Source organism: Lynx rufus, unplaced genomic scaffold, assembly GCF_022079265.1.
Source record: "Lynx rufus isolate CCGP_SWC_20201006 ecotype Redwood Valley unplaced genomic scaffold, mLynRuf1.p SCAF_14, whole genome shotgun sequence".
Classification (NCBI taxonomy): domain Eukaryota; kingdom Metazoa; phylum Chordata; class Mammalia; order Carnivora; family Felidae; genus Lynx; species Lynx rufus.
The window spans coordinates 44,575,382-44,590,607 of NW_025814828.1; the positions used below are offsets into that span (position 1 = coordinate 44,575,382).

At 39.7% G+C, this 15,226-nt stretch overlaps 1 protein-coding gene across 1 annotated transcript; it reads right to left on the reverse strand.

Moving 5' to 3' along the window:
* Window positions 1–14,233: 14,233 nt before the first annotated feature.
* CENPVL3 (centromere protein V like 3) lies at window positions 14,234–15,022 on the reverse strand. The gene has a single exon (XM_047075739.1). The coding sequence runs from the start codon at window positions 15,020–15,022 to the stop codon at window positions 14,234–14,236; it is 789 nt and encodes a 262-aa protein (XP_046931695.1).
* Window positions 15,023–15,226: the final 204 nt, after the last annotated feature.

Below are 15,226 nucleotides of genomic sequence, written 5' to 3' on the forward strand. Positions count from 1 at the left end.
TTCTGCTGGATGCCATTGTGCCTAGATTTGATGCTAGGAACTCTTATTGCAGAGGAAAGCATGCTAACTGAAGTATCTTTTGATGTCAGAGGCTCATTTCCTGGAACTTCTGGAGACAGACATCAGCTATCTGCTGAATTCAGAGAATCCTTCCAGACATGCTGAAAAGGGGTCTGCCAAAATGCTGGTTTCCCAAACAATCCAGGATTGTACAATTTCCTCCAATATCCACTGGAGATCGCTACTCCACTGCTGATATTGTCTGATATAGTCCACTGAGAGTAAATGTGTATCATTTACAGCCCATTATTATAAGCCCTCATAGCACAAAACTCCTAAATGTACAATAGGTCCAGGACTTAGGTGTGCGGACAATAAATAAATAAATAAATAAGATAGGAATGTCAATAATCCTGCCCCAGCCTTATATTCCCCATGGAATGCCTGAGAACCCCAGACATCTTAGCACATTTCCCACCACACTGATGTGTGGTTAGCACAGGAACACTGTGAATGTTCTTCATGGAATGACATGTAGTATTCACCAACTAGATGTAAAGGACACCATAGTCCAGGATTGAGGGATTATCTCAGACTGTGAGATGCAAAATGGTTAATTATACACAAGATTGTTAACTGTCTGCTCACCTGTTTCACCACCTTCATATGTAACTTTCTAACCCAGTTCTAACTTCAAAGCCTTTTTCTTTCCTGAAAATAAGAGCTTCCAAAAGTATGGAACACAGATAACTGGTGAAACCAACACAAATTTTAGTGTTACTTGAATATTAAAATGTAAATAGTAGTATATATGTCTTATTTGGCAATAAACATGCAGAATATCACAGCCATAGTAAGCCATAGCAAGGGATGATACGGAAGAGCATTGGCATTACATATTCCTTGAAAATTTTTCATAAATTTTCCTCTAAATATCTCTAATCTTTCCCCAAGTTTCCTTCCCTATTGTCAATGACCCAGTTTTCCCCCCTCTCTCTAAATCCTCCATCCCTTATCAGACTTCTTGATTCCCCAAGAATAGAAGTTTCCTCATCTTCCTTTCCCTCTGTCATCTGTTCCCTCCAAAGCCAATTCCAAGCCTCCAATTTGCATTTTTTCTACCAGAAACAATTTCTTTAAATAAAGGACCCTCCTCAGGACAGTTTTTGAATGATAGCAGGACATTATAAACAACAATGATTATTCCCTCTCAGAAAGTGTTCAAACAAATTTCCCTGTCTCCCCAAAGCAGACAATATGAGCACATTTCCAGAAGAAAAAAGGTCATACTTAACCTCATTGGGTGTTCTGAGCATTTTGCCACAATCTTAAAAGTCTTTCAGTTTTACTGAAAACATTAGACAAAAAGAGCACAGTGGGATCCAGAATTGCCAACCATCTTAAAAGTAGTGGATAAATGACTGAGTTCTGGAAGATGTCAACCAAGGTTATATCCTGTGGTATGAACTATGCCGGCTTCAGTGAAGGATGACACTGAGAAATGAGCTAGAATTCTCCTCTCCCTTAATACCCCATGGTACAGTATAAAACTTTACTAGGCATCTAATACACAGAAGCCAAAGTATGGTACCTACTTTGCTAATTTCAGACAGAGAAGTTTCAACAAACACTTGATGATGCTTACTCAATTTCAGTCTGGATTTCCTAGAGTGGTAAAGAGGATGCATACATGGGGCAGCATAAAAATGAGACTATAGAAGATGAATTTTAAGCCTCTACATGGCCAAGAAGAAGAAAGATACTCAGAAGAAAAAGATTGGGGTGTCTGGGTGGCTCAGTCGGTTGGGCATCCGATTTCAGCTCAGGTCATGATCTCCTGGTGTGTGAGTTCCAGCCCTGCATGGGGCTCTGTGCTGACAGCTCAGAGCCTGGAGCCTGTTTCAGATTCTGTGTCTCCCTCTCTCTGCCCCTTCCCCACTTGTGCTCTCTCTTGCTCTCAAAAATAAACATAAAAAATGAAAGAAAAAGATTAATTTGAACAGATTGAAAAGGAGTGGCCAAAGTAATAGGAAGAGAACCAGGGGAGTCATCTCCTGAGTGTGAAAATGTTCACTTATAATAACAGTTTTACTAATCATTGGGTTGTGAATTTAATTCTGTCGGGATTTAATTCTGTCAAAATGCTATCTATGAATGTAAACTCTAAAATAGAATAATACAGTTGGCAAGCTTATATTAATTCAACAGTTTATTCACCCAAGAAGAATTTCTCAAAGATTCTGTGTTTTATCACACAATTTGTATTTGGAAAAGTTTTCGTAAGTTATGTAACATGCTCTCACACTGATCATCAGATCGGTGGATAAGATAATAACAAGTTGGGAAGGATTACTAAGAAGCAAGTAAGTCAGGAGGGATCTAAACACAGGGTGATGATGAAAACCAAAAATCTTATTTTAAGTGAAAGAAAGTTTTAATTCAGTGGTGGGATAAGAGATATCCTTTACTGAAGGATCATTCATACAATAAACATTCACTGAATACCTGTGTGTGCCTCAACCAGGCTTTCTGGACATGGAGGGAAACCAAGGCAAGGCTACAAATACTTCTGGTCTAGAGGAAGACAGTTATACAGAAATGTCATTACCAAACCTTATGGTGAGGGCCATGACAGGGGTAAGAAAAAGAGGCACTAGAAAACCGAAGTAAGGCCTCTAAACACCAGGCAAAGGATGGACGAATGTGATTAGGCTGTAAAAAAGACTTAACTTGGTCAGAGAGATAGAGTTAAATAGTGTTGTGGTCAGTTTTTATCACCGGATCGGTCTGACTCCAGTGCTCCATGCAGTTTATGTTATTCCAGGCTCCCAGCTATAACAATGCCATCAGTTTTTAGTTCAGCACTTAAAAGGGCACTGCCCCTGATTCTGCTGTCACTTTTCATGCTGCCTTCTCCTTGATTCCCTATAAAATGAAGTTGTTGACCCAAAGACCTGTTAGTTTCTGAGCAGCAATTTTGAGATTTGATCTAGCACTGTACAGAAATACTCCCCCGACGGGTGCCTAGATTTTCCATATGTGAATTTTATTGGAAGCATAATGCATGCCTTATCAGGAAGAACAAGTATATCTCAGTAAGTATAATGTAAGTGAAATGTTGTCATAATGAGTGTATGAAGATCTGGCTTTGAAGATAAACCTGAATGAATCCCAACTCCATCACTTACTACCCAAGTTACCTAACACCTTTAAGCCTTCTCCCTCATCTGTAGATGGCAGGGGGCAGGTGTTGATAAATACCTCACAGAGGTAGCTGGGAAGGAAAACAATCATTGAGATAATCCTTTTATGTTTCTCCCTTGTTAGACTGTGAGCTCCCAAATGGCAGGGGCCTTGTCTGAGTCATCCCTGTGACCTAAAAACTTCCAGAACTATGTCCACTCCAGAGTAGCACTCCATCCAATTTCGTTTGCCATTTTTCTGAACCAGGTTTCAGCTTCTTCTGCTCTAAAGAAATGATGCTTATCTTAGAGATTCTTTCTTCTTTATCTTGGAGTGTCTTTCTTGCATCATAGAAGTTTATAAAACTGCTTATATTCCAACATTGATGGTAACCTCAGAGGAAAGCATATTTTGCTCCATTATGACTTTTGCCGCTATTTGAGTTTTTGAGCTACACTTGAATAGATCTGAGCCAGATATAATTCCTCATTCTCTTCCATGTTAAATTTTACACACTGACAATTCAAGTGGCAGGCTAGAGGCTTTGTAGTGGTATATGGGTTTATTGCCATAAATATTGAAATAACATGAACAGCAATAACTTCTCTTACTATATCTGCCAGTGGCAGACTATAATATCACCACCAGAGCCCTTATCCCATTGTGCTTTAAACAGTGGTTACTTGTCTGTCTCACCACTGTAACCTTCCAGAGGCTAGGAAATGTATTTATTCCTTTTTATTCCCAGCACCCATGACAGTGCCTGGCACATAGAGAATATTTAATAAATGCTTCTTGAATAGATTAATGAGAGCTTTTGTGAATTTTATACAACTATGCAGAGGAGGTAACAGGCTAAGAGTGGTTCTAAAACAATCCCAATGTCAAACAACTTTCAGATGAGGGGTGAAATCCAATCCCAGGTCCACCTAAATCAGAAAGCCTGCAGATTTGGTTGTATTGGCTTTACTAAGGTTGAGGCTTAGAACACACCTCAACAATTATTAAGGGAAATATATAGAAAACCCACAGCTAACATCATACTCAATGGTGCATGATACTATATATAGAAAACCCTAAGAACTCCACCAAAAAACTACTAGAACTGATAAGTGAATTCAGTAAAGTGGCAGAATACAATATCAATGTACAGAAATCCATTGCATTTCGGAGCACCTGGGTGGCTCCATCGGTTAAGCGTCTAACTCTTGATTTCAGCTCAGGTCATGGTTGTGAGTTTGAGCCCCATGTTGGACTTTGTGCTGACAGTACAGAGCCTGCTTGGAATTCTCTCTCTCCCACTCTCTATGCCCCTCCCATGATCTCTCTCTCTTTCCCAAAATAAATAAATAAACTTAAAAAAATTAAATCTATTGCATTTCTATATACTAATAATGAAGCAGTAGAAAGAGAAATTAAGAAAACAATCCCATTTATGATTGCACCAAAATGATAAAGTATCTAGGAATAAACTTAATGAAGAAAGTGAAAGTCCTGTACACTGAAAACTATAAAACATTGATGAAAGAAATTGAAGGTGACTCAGACAAATGGAAAGATATTCCACGCTCATGGATTGGAAGAGAAAATTTTGTTAAAATTTTCATACTACCCAAAGCAAACTAGAGATTTAATGCAATCTCTAAAGTTCTTTACAGGTTTTGGATACTAACCCTTTATCAGATACGCCATTTGCAAATATCTTCTCCCATTCTGTTGGCTGCCTTTTAGTTTTGTTGATTATTTCCTTCGCTGTGCAGAAGCTTTTTATCTTGATGAGGTCCCAATGTTTCATGTTTGCTTTTGTTTCCCTTGCCTTTGGCGACGTGTCTAGTATGAAGTTGCCACAGCTGAGGTCAAAGAGGTTGCTGGCTATGTTCTCCTCTAGGATTTTGATAGTTTCTTGTCTCATAATTAGGTCTTTCATCTATTTTGAATCTATGTTTGTGTATGGTGTAAGAAAGTGGGAACTGGACCACTTTTTTATACCATACACAAAAATACACTCAAAATGGATTAAGGACCCAAGTGTGAGACATGAAACCATAACAACCCTAGAAGAGAGCACAGTCAGTAGTTTTTCTGACATTGGATGTAGCAACATTTTTCTAGATATGTCTCCTAAGGCAAGGGAAACAAAAGCAAAAATAAACTATTGGGACTACATTAAAATAAAAAGCTTCTGCAAAGCAAAAGAAACAATTAACAAAACTACAAGGCAACCTATGGAATAGGAGAAGATATTTGCACGTGACATATCCAATAAAGAGTTAGTGTCCAAGATATATAAATAACTTATACAACTGAACACCCCAAAACCAAATAATCCAGTTTAAAAAATGGGCAGAAGACATAAACAAACCATTCTCCAAAGAAGACATACAGATAGCTAAACAAACACATGGAAAGATGCTCAACATCATTCATCATCCAGGAAGTGCAAGTCAAAACTACAATGACATATGATCTAACACCTGTCAGAATGGGTAAAATGAAAAATGTAAGAAAGAAATGTTGGCAAGGATGTGGAGAAAAAGGAATCCCTGTGCACTGTTGATGGGAATGGAAACTGGTGCAGCACTATGAAGAATGGAAGCTCTTCTAAAAATTAAAAGTAGAACCTCTATATGATCCAGTAGTCACACTACAGAGTATTTACCCAAAGAGTACAAAAACACTAATTTGAAAGGACATATGCACCACTGTGCTTACTGCAGCATTATTTACAATAGTCAAATTTCGGAAGCATCCCAAGTGTCCATCGATATATGAAGGAATGAAGAAGTGGTATATGTATACAATGGAATATTATTCAGCCATAAAAAAATAATATCTCGCCATTTTCAAGGACATGGATGGAGCTAGAGAGTATAAGGCTAAGTAAAATAAGTCAGAGAAAGACAAATACCATGATTTCACTCATATGTGGACTTTGAGAAACAAAACAAATGAGCTAAAGAAAAAAAATGAGAGAAAGAGACAAACCAAAACCAGACTCTTAACTATAGAGAACAAATGGCTGGTTACCAGAGGAGAGCTGCGGGGGCGATGGGTGACATAGGTGAAATGGATTAAGAGTACACATATAATGATGATCACTGAGTAATGTACAGAATTGTTGAATCACTATATTGTACACCTGAAACTAATATAACATTACATGTTAACCAAACTGTAATTAAAATAAAATTTAAGAAAAATATAGTTACTAAGAGCTCTTTAATATTCTTTTTGCACAAAATGAAGGATTCCCTTAGCGAAAAGCCAGCATTAAGATCATGAAGAACAGAGCACTGAGCGTAGTAAAATTTCTGCATTGGTCCAACACATCCTAAGATGATGTGACTGTCTGGAGCCAGTGGTTCCTAGAAACTAAGGACTTTAAATTTAGAGTAAGGGACTTGAAGTTTAAAAGAAAGGTACTTTCACAGAAACTGGGTCTTGGTTTTAGTCCTGGAGGTCAGCTGGAGGAGGAGTGAAGAGGATGGAGTTCTCTTGCGATTCACTGTGGATTAAGGGACTCCAGACTAATGGTGTGCTATAGGCAGTGCATACTGACTTTACTAGAGGTGATGATCAAAAATTAAATTATGTGAACTTACAATAAATTTCATTATATTAAAAAAGTACTCAAAACTTACTGCTTCCTAATTCTTTTATTACAATTTATTATCGTCTATGTTCTTGAATTTATGTCTTTTGTATCTGTCTTGTGGACATGTTATATAAAGGTATAAAGGTATACAACTACACATCTCTTTTTTAAAATTGATGTACAGTAAATATACAGTGTTATATTAGTTTTAGGTGTACAATATAGTGATTCAACAATTCTATACATTTCCCAGTGCTCACAAGACAAGTACTCTTGACCTCCTTCATCTATTTCACCCAACCCTCACCTGCTTCCCCTCTGGTAACCATCTGTTTGTTCTCTCTATTTAGGAATCTGTTTTTTGTTTGTCTCTTTTTCACTTTGCTTGCTCATTTGTTTTGTTTCTTAATTTCTAAATATGAGTGAAATTATATAGTATTTGTCTGCACATCTCTTCTTAGGTATGTATTCAATGACTTCACATTGGTAACCTGAAATAGGCAATTGTATGGGTATTTGCACCACACCATGGAGATCAGGAAATCAGGTTTAATTTATTGTTATGTTGATTGCCTAGAATCAAGAAAGTAAAGTAAAATATATTAATAATTCATATTAAACTGAAGTGTATTTTGTGGCTGTGGCCATTACAGTGTGAATAGAATAGCACACAAAATTTAAGAACTAGTAGTTAGTGTTTCAAAGCTATTGTCCAACTCAGGCAAAGAGGTTGCTAGAGTCATTGATGAATTAGTGAAGTTCTGATATAGGTTGTCACCTATATTTGAATTTTCATCTTACTCATTAACTTAAGTTAAAAAACAAAATTCATGTTAATTATCTGCTGTCCCCAAAGGGTGGGGATTCTCAGCTGGCGACCTCAGTGATGGTGCTTGTGGTGCAGAGCATGCCCTCACCTCCATTCCAGCTTGCTGAGAAATAAAGGTCTTATCTTTTACCTGCCAAAACAAAACAAAGATAAACAAACAAACAAACAAAAAACAACGAAAATTCATGTCAGAACTGCACTTGGAGAGACATGTTAAATATTTATCAGTATATATCAGGCTAATACTTCAACTCACCACACCCCACACCAAATGACCTGGCCTCCCAGTGTTAACTAGTGGTTCCAGAGGAGTGCAGGTGACATCTGAAGAGATGGTTAGATAAATGGTTCATAAGACCTCGAAGCAAAGTGTAGGAGTGGAGGACAAATGGAGGAAGGAGGTGGAGGTGATGGGGGGGGTGGTTAGGCTATTTCTATGAGTACACATGTGTGAAAATATATATTAATGTTTACTTTGGATCTTGCTTATAAATGTTTTCTTATAAACTTCAATGAATATTTTTTCACATCCAAGAATATACATGTACACACATGTACACACACAGATATACATGTATATTTATATAGCATATAAATATGGTAGATTTAATGGATTTTATTTATTCATGTTTAAACAGGTTAATATATGGGCATAGCAGCATGTACAGTGAATGTTTAATAATTCTCAAAAACACTGGCTAGTTCATCAGAGAAATACGAATCAAAGCCACAATGAGATATTAAGCTATGCCTGTCAGAATGGCTAAAATGAAAAAGGCAAGAAATAACAAGTGCTTGTGAGGATGTGAAGAAAAAGGAGCACTCATACACTGTTGGTGGAAACGTATATCAGTAAAGTCACTGTGGAAAACAGTACGGAGGTTCCTCAAAAAATTAAAAATAGAAATACCATATGATCCAATAATTTCACTACTGGGTATTAGAAAACAAAATAAAACAAAAACACTAATTCAGAAAGATACAAGCACCACTATGTTTATTGCAGCATTATTTACAATAGCCTAGAAATTGAAGCAACCTAAAAGTCCATCAAGAGACAAATGGATAAGGGAGATGTAGGGTGGGTATACAATGGAATATTACACAGACATAAAAGGGATGAGATTGTGCCATTTGCAACAACATAGGTGGAACTAGAGGGCACTATGCTAAGTGAAATAAGTCAGACTGAAAAAGACAAATAGCCTATGATTTCACTTATATATGGAATCTAAAAAAACAAATGAACAAACAAAAAGCATAATCAGACCTATAAATATAGAGAACAAACTGATGGTTGCCAAAGAAAAGAGGGTAGGGGATGCGCAAAATGGATGAAGGGGAGAGAGAGATACAGGCTTCTAGTTATGGAATGAATAAGTCACAGAAATAAAAAGGCACAGCATAAATAATATAGTCAGGGATATTGTAATAGCATTGTGGTGACCATAGCATTATATATAAACTTGTCAAATCACTATGTTGTACACCTAAAACTAATATGACATTGCATGTCCACTATACTCAAATTAAAAAAAATAAAGAAAGAAAATATGCAACAAAGAACCTTTTGGAGGTAATGAGTATATCAATTACCTTGATTGTGGTAAAGGTTTTACGGATGTGTACATATGTCCAAATTCATCAAATTATATACATTAAATATGTGCAGTTTTTGTTTATCAATTATACTTCAGTAAAGCTTTTTAACAAAAATAAAGTATATGGAGATGTTTTATACTGGCTGCTTTGTAGTGATGGGATAATAATTTTTTCTTGCAACTTTATACTTTTCTGTTTTTCCTTACATTGTATATTTGTTATTTTTGAAATCAGAAATATGGCCTTTCTCTGTGTAAAAACAAAAACAAAAATAAAACATTGGTTAGTTGTTTCTTCACTCCTTTTTATTCAAATGATACATACATTTTTCTGAAAATTTTTTGCCATGGGCAATAAATATCTGTATTTTAAGTTATATACTTTATAAAGTCTGAATTTTTATCAAAATTCAATGGTAGTTTTATTTCAGTGCTTGGCACATCGTGGGTGCTCTACATGTATAGATACTTACTGAATATTGATAGATCAGATACTGTACTGAGAATGTGGGGTTCAGATAGAATTGAATAGGGTCCTTACCCTCAAAATACTTATAGAAAACAAGCAAATACAATTTATGATCTGATATTCAGGCCAGACTAGAAGTCTGTTCCTCACGTGCATCAAACTCTCTCTGACTTCCAAGACCTCATATATATTATTCTCTTTCTCTGGGAAATTCTAGTTCCACTTTCCACCTGACCAACTCCTATTTATTTGTTATGTCTCATATGGAAAGTCTCTTCCTTTGAAAGGCTATGGCTTGCCCTCATCTTGATATGTATTATCACGATGTTTTGAATTCCCGCATCACTGTGAGAACCTACTGCAGTTTGTTGAAGTTTATTGTTCGGTTGTCTGTCTCCACCGTGAACTCCACAAAGACTAAGACCAGGTGTATATTGCAGGATCTATTTCAGGATTTGGCATACTAATGGGAGGCAGTGTGGTGCCTGGAGGTCTCAGTTCATAGGATGATAAAAAGCAGAAATAATGCATCCATTAAAGCTGGATGAAAAGACACAGTTGAAGACCTGAAATTTACTGAAGGGGGTTCTTTTCTTAATATATTGACTAGTGCAAGATTTTATTCAGTGAGAAAAGGGAAATGGGAAATAAAATCTGGGGGCAATGATTTTATGAAAGATTTCCTATTTCAGGACAAGAGCCACATAGAAAGAGACAGGCCTTCTTTTTCTGCTTGATACTGTTCTTTCTGGAACGCTTATTGTAGAGAAAAGCATTCCAACTACTGGGGTTCTTTCCCAGAGACTCTGGGGAGGAAAGCATCACCCATCCCCTTTGAATTTCTCAAGTGTTACAGTAAAATTATCCAATAATGTGATGTTACTTACAATGTCCACCGGAGGGTGATGTGCTACTGCTGGTACCACCTTTTATAGCATGGCCTGTGAGGACTAACTTTACTTATAATCTATCATTTTAAGAATACCATATAAATAAAAGAAGCCCTTTCTGTAGATGTGAAGACATAGAGGAAAAGATGGAAATGGCACCCATCCTGCCCCCATTCCCTAGAATGGACTAGATTCCCTGGGGTCTTGGAATGCTTTCCCTACCACCTGATGTGTGACTAACATGGCACAGAGTTCATGGTTTCTCCTGAAATGTAGCTGGTCTCTCTCTCTTTAAAAAAAATTTTTTTAATGTTTATTATTTTGAGAGAGAGAGAGAGAGAAAGAGAGAGGGGGAGGGGCAGAGAGAGAGAGGGAGACAGAATCTGAAGCAGGCTCCAGCCTCTTAGATGTTAGCACAGAGCCCCACGAAGGGCTTGAACTCAGGAACCACGAGATAATGGCCTGAATGGAAGTTGGACACTTAACCAACCGGGCCACCAAGGCGCCCCTACCTGGTCTCTTTATGTTCCTTTATATCTCATCCTAGAAATAGGACAAGATTAGGAAAGGAGAATTATTAACATGGAAATTTTAGAGATGAGGACCCTGAAACTAAAGCCCAGAGAAAATCATTAACTGGTCCAAGAGTAGTGGCCTTTTTTCTGTGCTCCCTCAGCACCTTGTTCTTGTTCTAGCTACACTCTGTTTTAAGCTTGTGGTTATTTGTCTCTCTCATCCACCAGACAGAAATGATAGGGGCCTAGGCACTGAATTTTGTTCACTGCTCTATTCTAGCATGGAGACCAGTGCTGGGCACCTAGTAGGCATAAAATGGGGTAAAGCTGGAGAGAAAATTGGGTCTGAGGTGGGGTAGGATGAGGTTCCATCTAGGGTGATTCCCCTGTTAACAGCATATATGGATGAAGACAGGAACATGTTTATGAGGACCGAGAAGTGGATATTGTCTGATGGATCCATTAAAAGGGAATAGAACATCCTGTAGACTTGTAGCTTACTAATCCTTTTACCCCATTACTGGAATCTTCTGACTCTCACTTTAAGTAGCCAAAAAATGGCACCTGAGAGAGTGCACATGGAAGTGTCTTAATCCTAGAGCTGGATACAATTATGACCATTGATTCTGTTTATCGGTGTCCTGATCTGATAAGGGCAATAACCACAGCAAGTTCTTGTTGTGTGCTTGCTACGTGTCAGTCACTGTGCCAGATTATATTTATGACTTCATTCAGTCTTCACAGTGAAGGAGACTGTGGGTTTTTACAGATTTTACAAAGCCAGACAGCAGTAAGTAGAAGAGTTGGCATTTCAGTCCAGGCCCAAATGCCCAGTCCTTGCACTTTCCTTGAAGTAAGAGATGCCTAAAGCATGGCACACGGACCATGGTCAGTGTCCACGATAACTTTCATGATGCATAGACAAACATTTAATATACAGCTTGAAAGTGTATTATATTTTTTGTGCAACGGGGGAAAAGTCTAATACATAAAGCAACATTAAAGCCTTCTTTGGAAGTAGGGGAAAAAGACACTGACATCACACAACCTGTGCCAAAAACCCCTAAAGATTCCCTTAAACACCTCTCTCCTTTCCCCATCATTCCTCATTGGTTCTAAGCTGCCAATTGATTCTCTTCCTCTCCAAATCTCCATCCTCAGATATCTGGGAGATATACTTTCCCCCAACAGCTTGTCCATCCTCAAGTTCTAGCACTGTCTCCCATCCCTTTTCACCACACAACTGTCCCCTACCTGCATTCTCAAACACTGAAGGCAGCCTAGGATCCATAAATGGTATGCAGGTTAATAATGCTCTCTGAAACTCTTGAACATGAGTTTTTAACAGATCAAACTCATGATTTGTACATAGCATAGAGAAGCAGAAAAGTCAATATTCACTTTGAAAGAGAAGTCACTCTTAGAAAAAAAGCTATACATACATGAGTTCATTTGTACAGAAACACTGACGTGGTAGAAGCATGAAGTCTTGAGTCATTTTTTCCTCTCTGGATCTCATCCATGCAATGGAATATCATATAGGTGTAACTCTAGGTGCAATTATTTTCTGACCACCAAGATGACCGAATCTCCTGGGGGGCATATATGTATGTTCATCGTCTCTCTCCCTATATTCTTTTTCTACCTCAACCCAACCACTAGATGGTAAAGGGCTGGACCAAGCTATTCCAAATAACAAAGGAGGAGCTTCAGGAATAGAGGTACATGTTAGGAAAACCAGGTCATAAATTCTCTTCCGCCAGTCTGGGGTGGGGGAATGATGGTAAATGGGAGGTAAGAATTGAAGGATGATAGCTTCTCTGTGTGATGGCTGTCACGTTATTTGAAAAATACATGGAAACAAATACCTACTTAGTTCATTTTTAATTTGTTGATAGATATGTCAAGTTAAACAATTCAATGCATATTGTATGCACTTGTACAGAAGAGACAGACAGCAAGAGAGATGGAAAGAGCTCCAGGCCTTTTATCCAAGTCAGAGAACACTGAGAATATTTATTTGTACTTTACTCCTTCAAAATATTGTTATTATAGTGAAAAGTTGGGAAAAAAGGTAACCATCCATCAGAACCAACCATCCATCCATCCATCCATCAGAAAACAGGTAATCAATCCATCCATCAGGTTGGTTAAATGAGTTATGTAAGATCTACATTTTTTAATTCTATGAAACTATTAAATGATGGTTTTTGTACATATCTTTTAACAGGAAAAGACACTCACCACCTATTGTCTGATAAAAATCTCAGGTATAAAGAAATTACATATAAATTAATGCTGATTGTAATGAACAACATAGAAATAGATACTTTTCAGTTATTAGGTACTCATTTCTGAACACTTTATCTGAATACTTAACACATATTCAAGATAGGAATTTCAAAACATCAAAGAGGGTGTACATACAGTCCACAGATATATTTTCTCATTCTTGTCTCCCCATCCCCCTTCCCAGAGGCAGTTTCTAAAACAAAACCAAGCAAAATGGCAACATCATTTGAAAACATAGGTGCAATGAGGTATGTAACGCTAATGAACCTTAAACCTACTATATACAAATACATTAAATAAACACTGTGACCGAAAATAACGCACATCTCTAAGTAGCGAAAACGTGAGTGCGTACCTAACACACACACACACGCACACAGATAATCAACAGAAAACGTCCTCGTAAAGGTCTACAAAAGTGTTTAGATACAGTGAGTGGTCTCACATGCCAGATGCGACCATTAAAACAATCTTGCTCACAATAGCACCATAACGGTACAGTACATATGAATAATCTGAAAATGATCTGTGAAAACTGTAGGAAGAATAATACAACTGAGTGTTATGCAAGGCGACCTGCAAAGGTAGAGACACTGCTTGCTGACTGGATTGGAAGATTAGGGCTGTTCACAGACACATGTGTGCTCAGTTTTTTGATTATAAGCAAGCCCGTTGAAACACACTGAGAGGGAAGGGGTGGAAGCTTGGCGCGACATCACGGGTTCCCCAGTCCAGAAACCGACCTCTTTCATACAGTAATTCCTTCACAAGCACTGAGGTGGCCCCCTCGAAGGGCACCGGGCACGTTTCAGGCGGGTGGCGGCCCCAGTCACTGCTCCTCTACAGGAGAGGCAGGGGCTCACTCGGGAGACGCGTTCTGGATGGCCTTGAGCTCCTTCGTGGCCTCCTCCCCCCAGTTGCCACCGTCGACCTCCTCGATGACCACACTGCGCACGGTGCCCGCGTCCAGGCAGTGCGGGGCGACGCCGTAAACCCCGGGGTCAGAGACAGACGCGTGGAAACTCTGCACCCCGCACCTGCTGCAGAAGCTGTGCAGCGCCGGGTGCGTGTGGGATCGGTACGTGACGATGCTCTCGGCGCCCAGCAGGAGAGTGAAGCGCGAGGCCGGGACGAGGAAGTGCCGGTGCTGCTTCTTCCTGCACAGCCTGCAGCTGCAATCCACCACGCGCAGGTCTGCGGGGGCCCAGACGGCGAAGCGGACCGCGCCGCAGTGGCAGCCGCCGGTGTGGTACACCAGGCCCGGGTACTCGAAGGTGTCCAGCAGGAACTTGGCGGCGCCCTCGCAGCTGAGGCCCCGCCGCTTCCTGAACGTCTCCCAGCGTTCCCGCTGAGCGCCCAGGTCCATCTCGCCCGGGGACGCGGCGGGCGCCGGCGGCTTCGGGGCTGGTAGCGGGCCTCCGGAGGCTGCCTCCCGGGCTCGCCGCCACCAGCGCTTCCGCCGCAACCTTGCGGAATCCCGCCGGGCGGCCGCCGGCTTCCTCCCCGCCGCGTGGCTCCCCACGCGGACTTGGAAAGGGGGGCGCCGCGCGCCCATGACCGCGATGGCTGCGCAGGCTTCGGCGGGATCCCCGGGCCGTTTTTGCCCCTGCAGCTGCTGGGTGTTTGCGCCGTTTCTCACTCTGCCCATGGCGCCTGCAGCCTTTCAAGCGCGTGCCCACTGCCCCTCGTTTCCTAGTAAGTTACCGAGCAGCCTCATTGCATCAGCCTGATTGGCCACTTGTTGAATATGATGTAGAGACCCTTCCTTTGACCCTATCAAAACAGCCTTTACTGGCCTGAAATTCTGGCTGAGCCTATCAGCTCCCTCTTCTCCTAAGTATTATTTGCTATT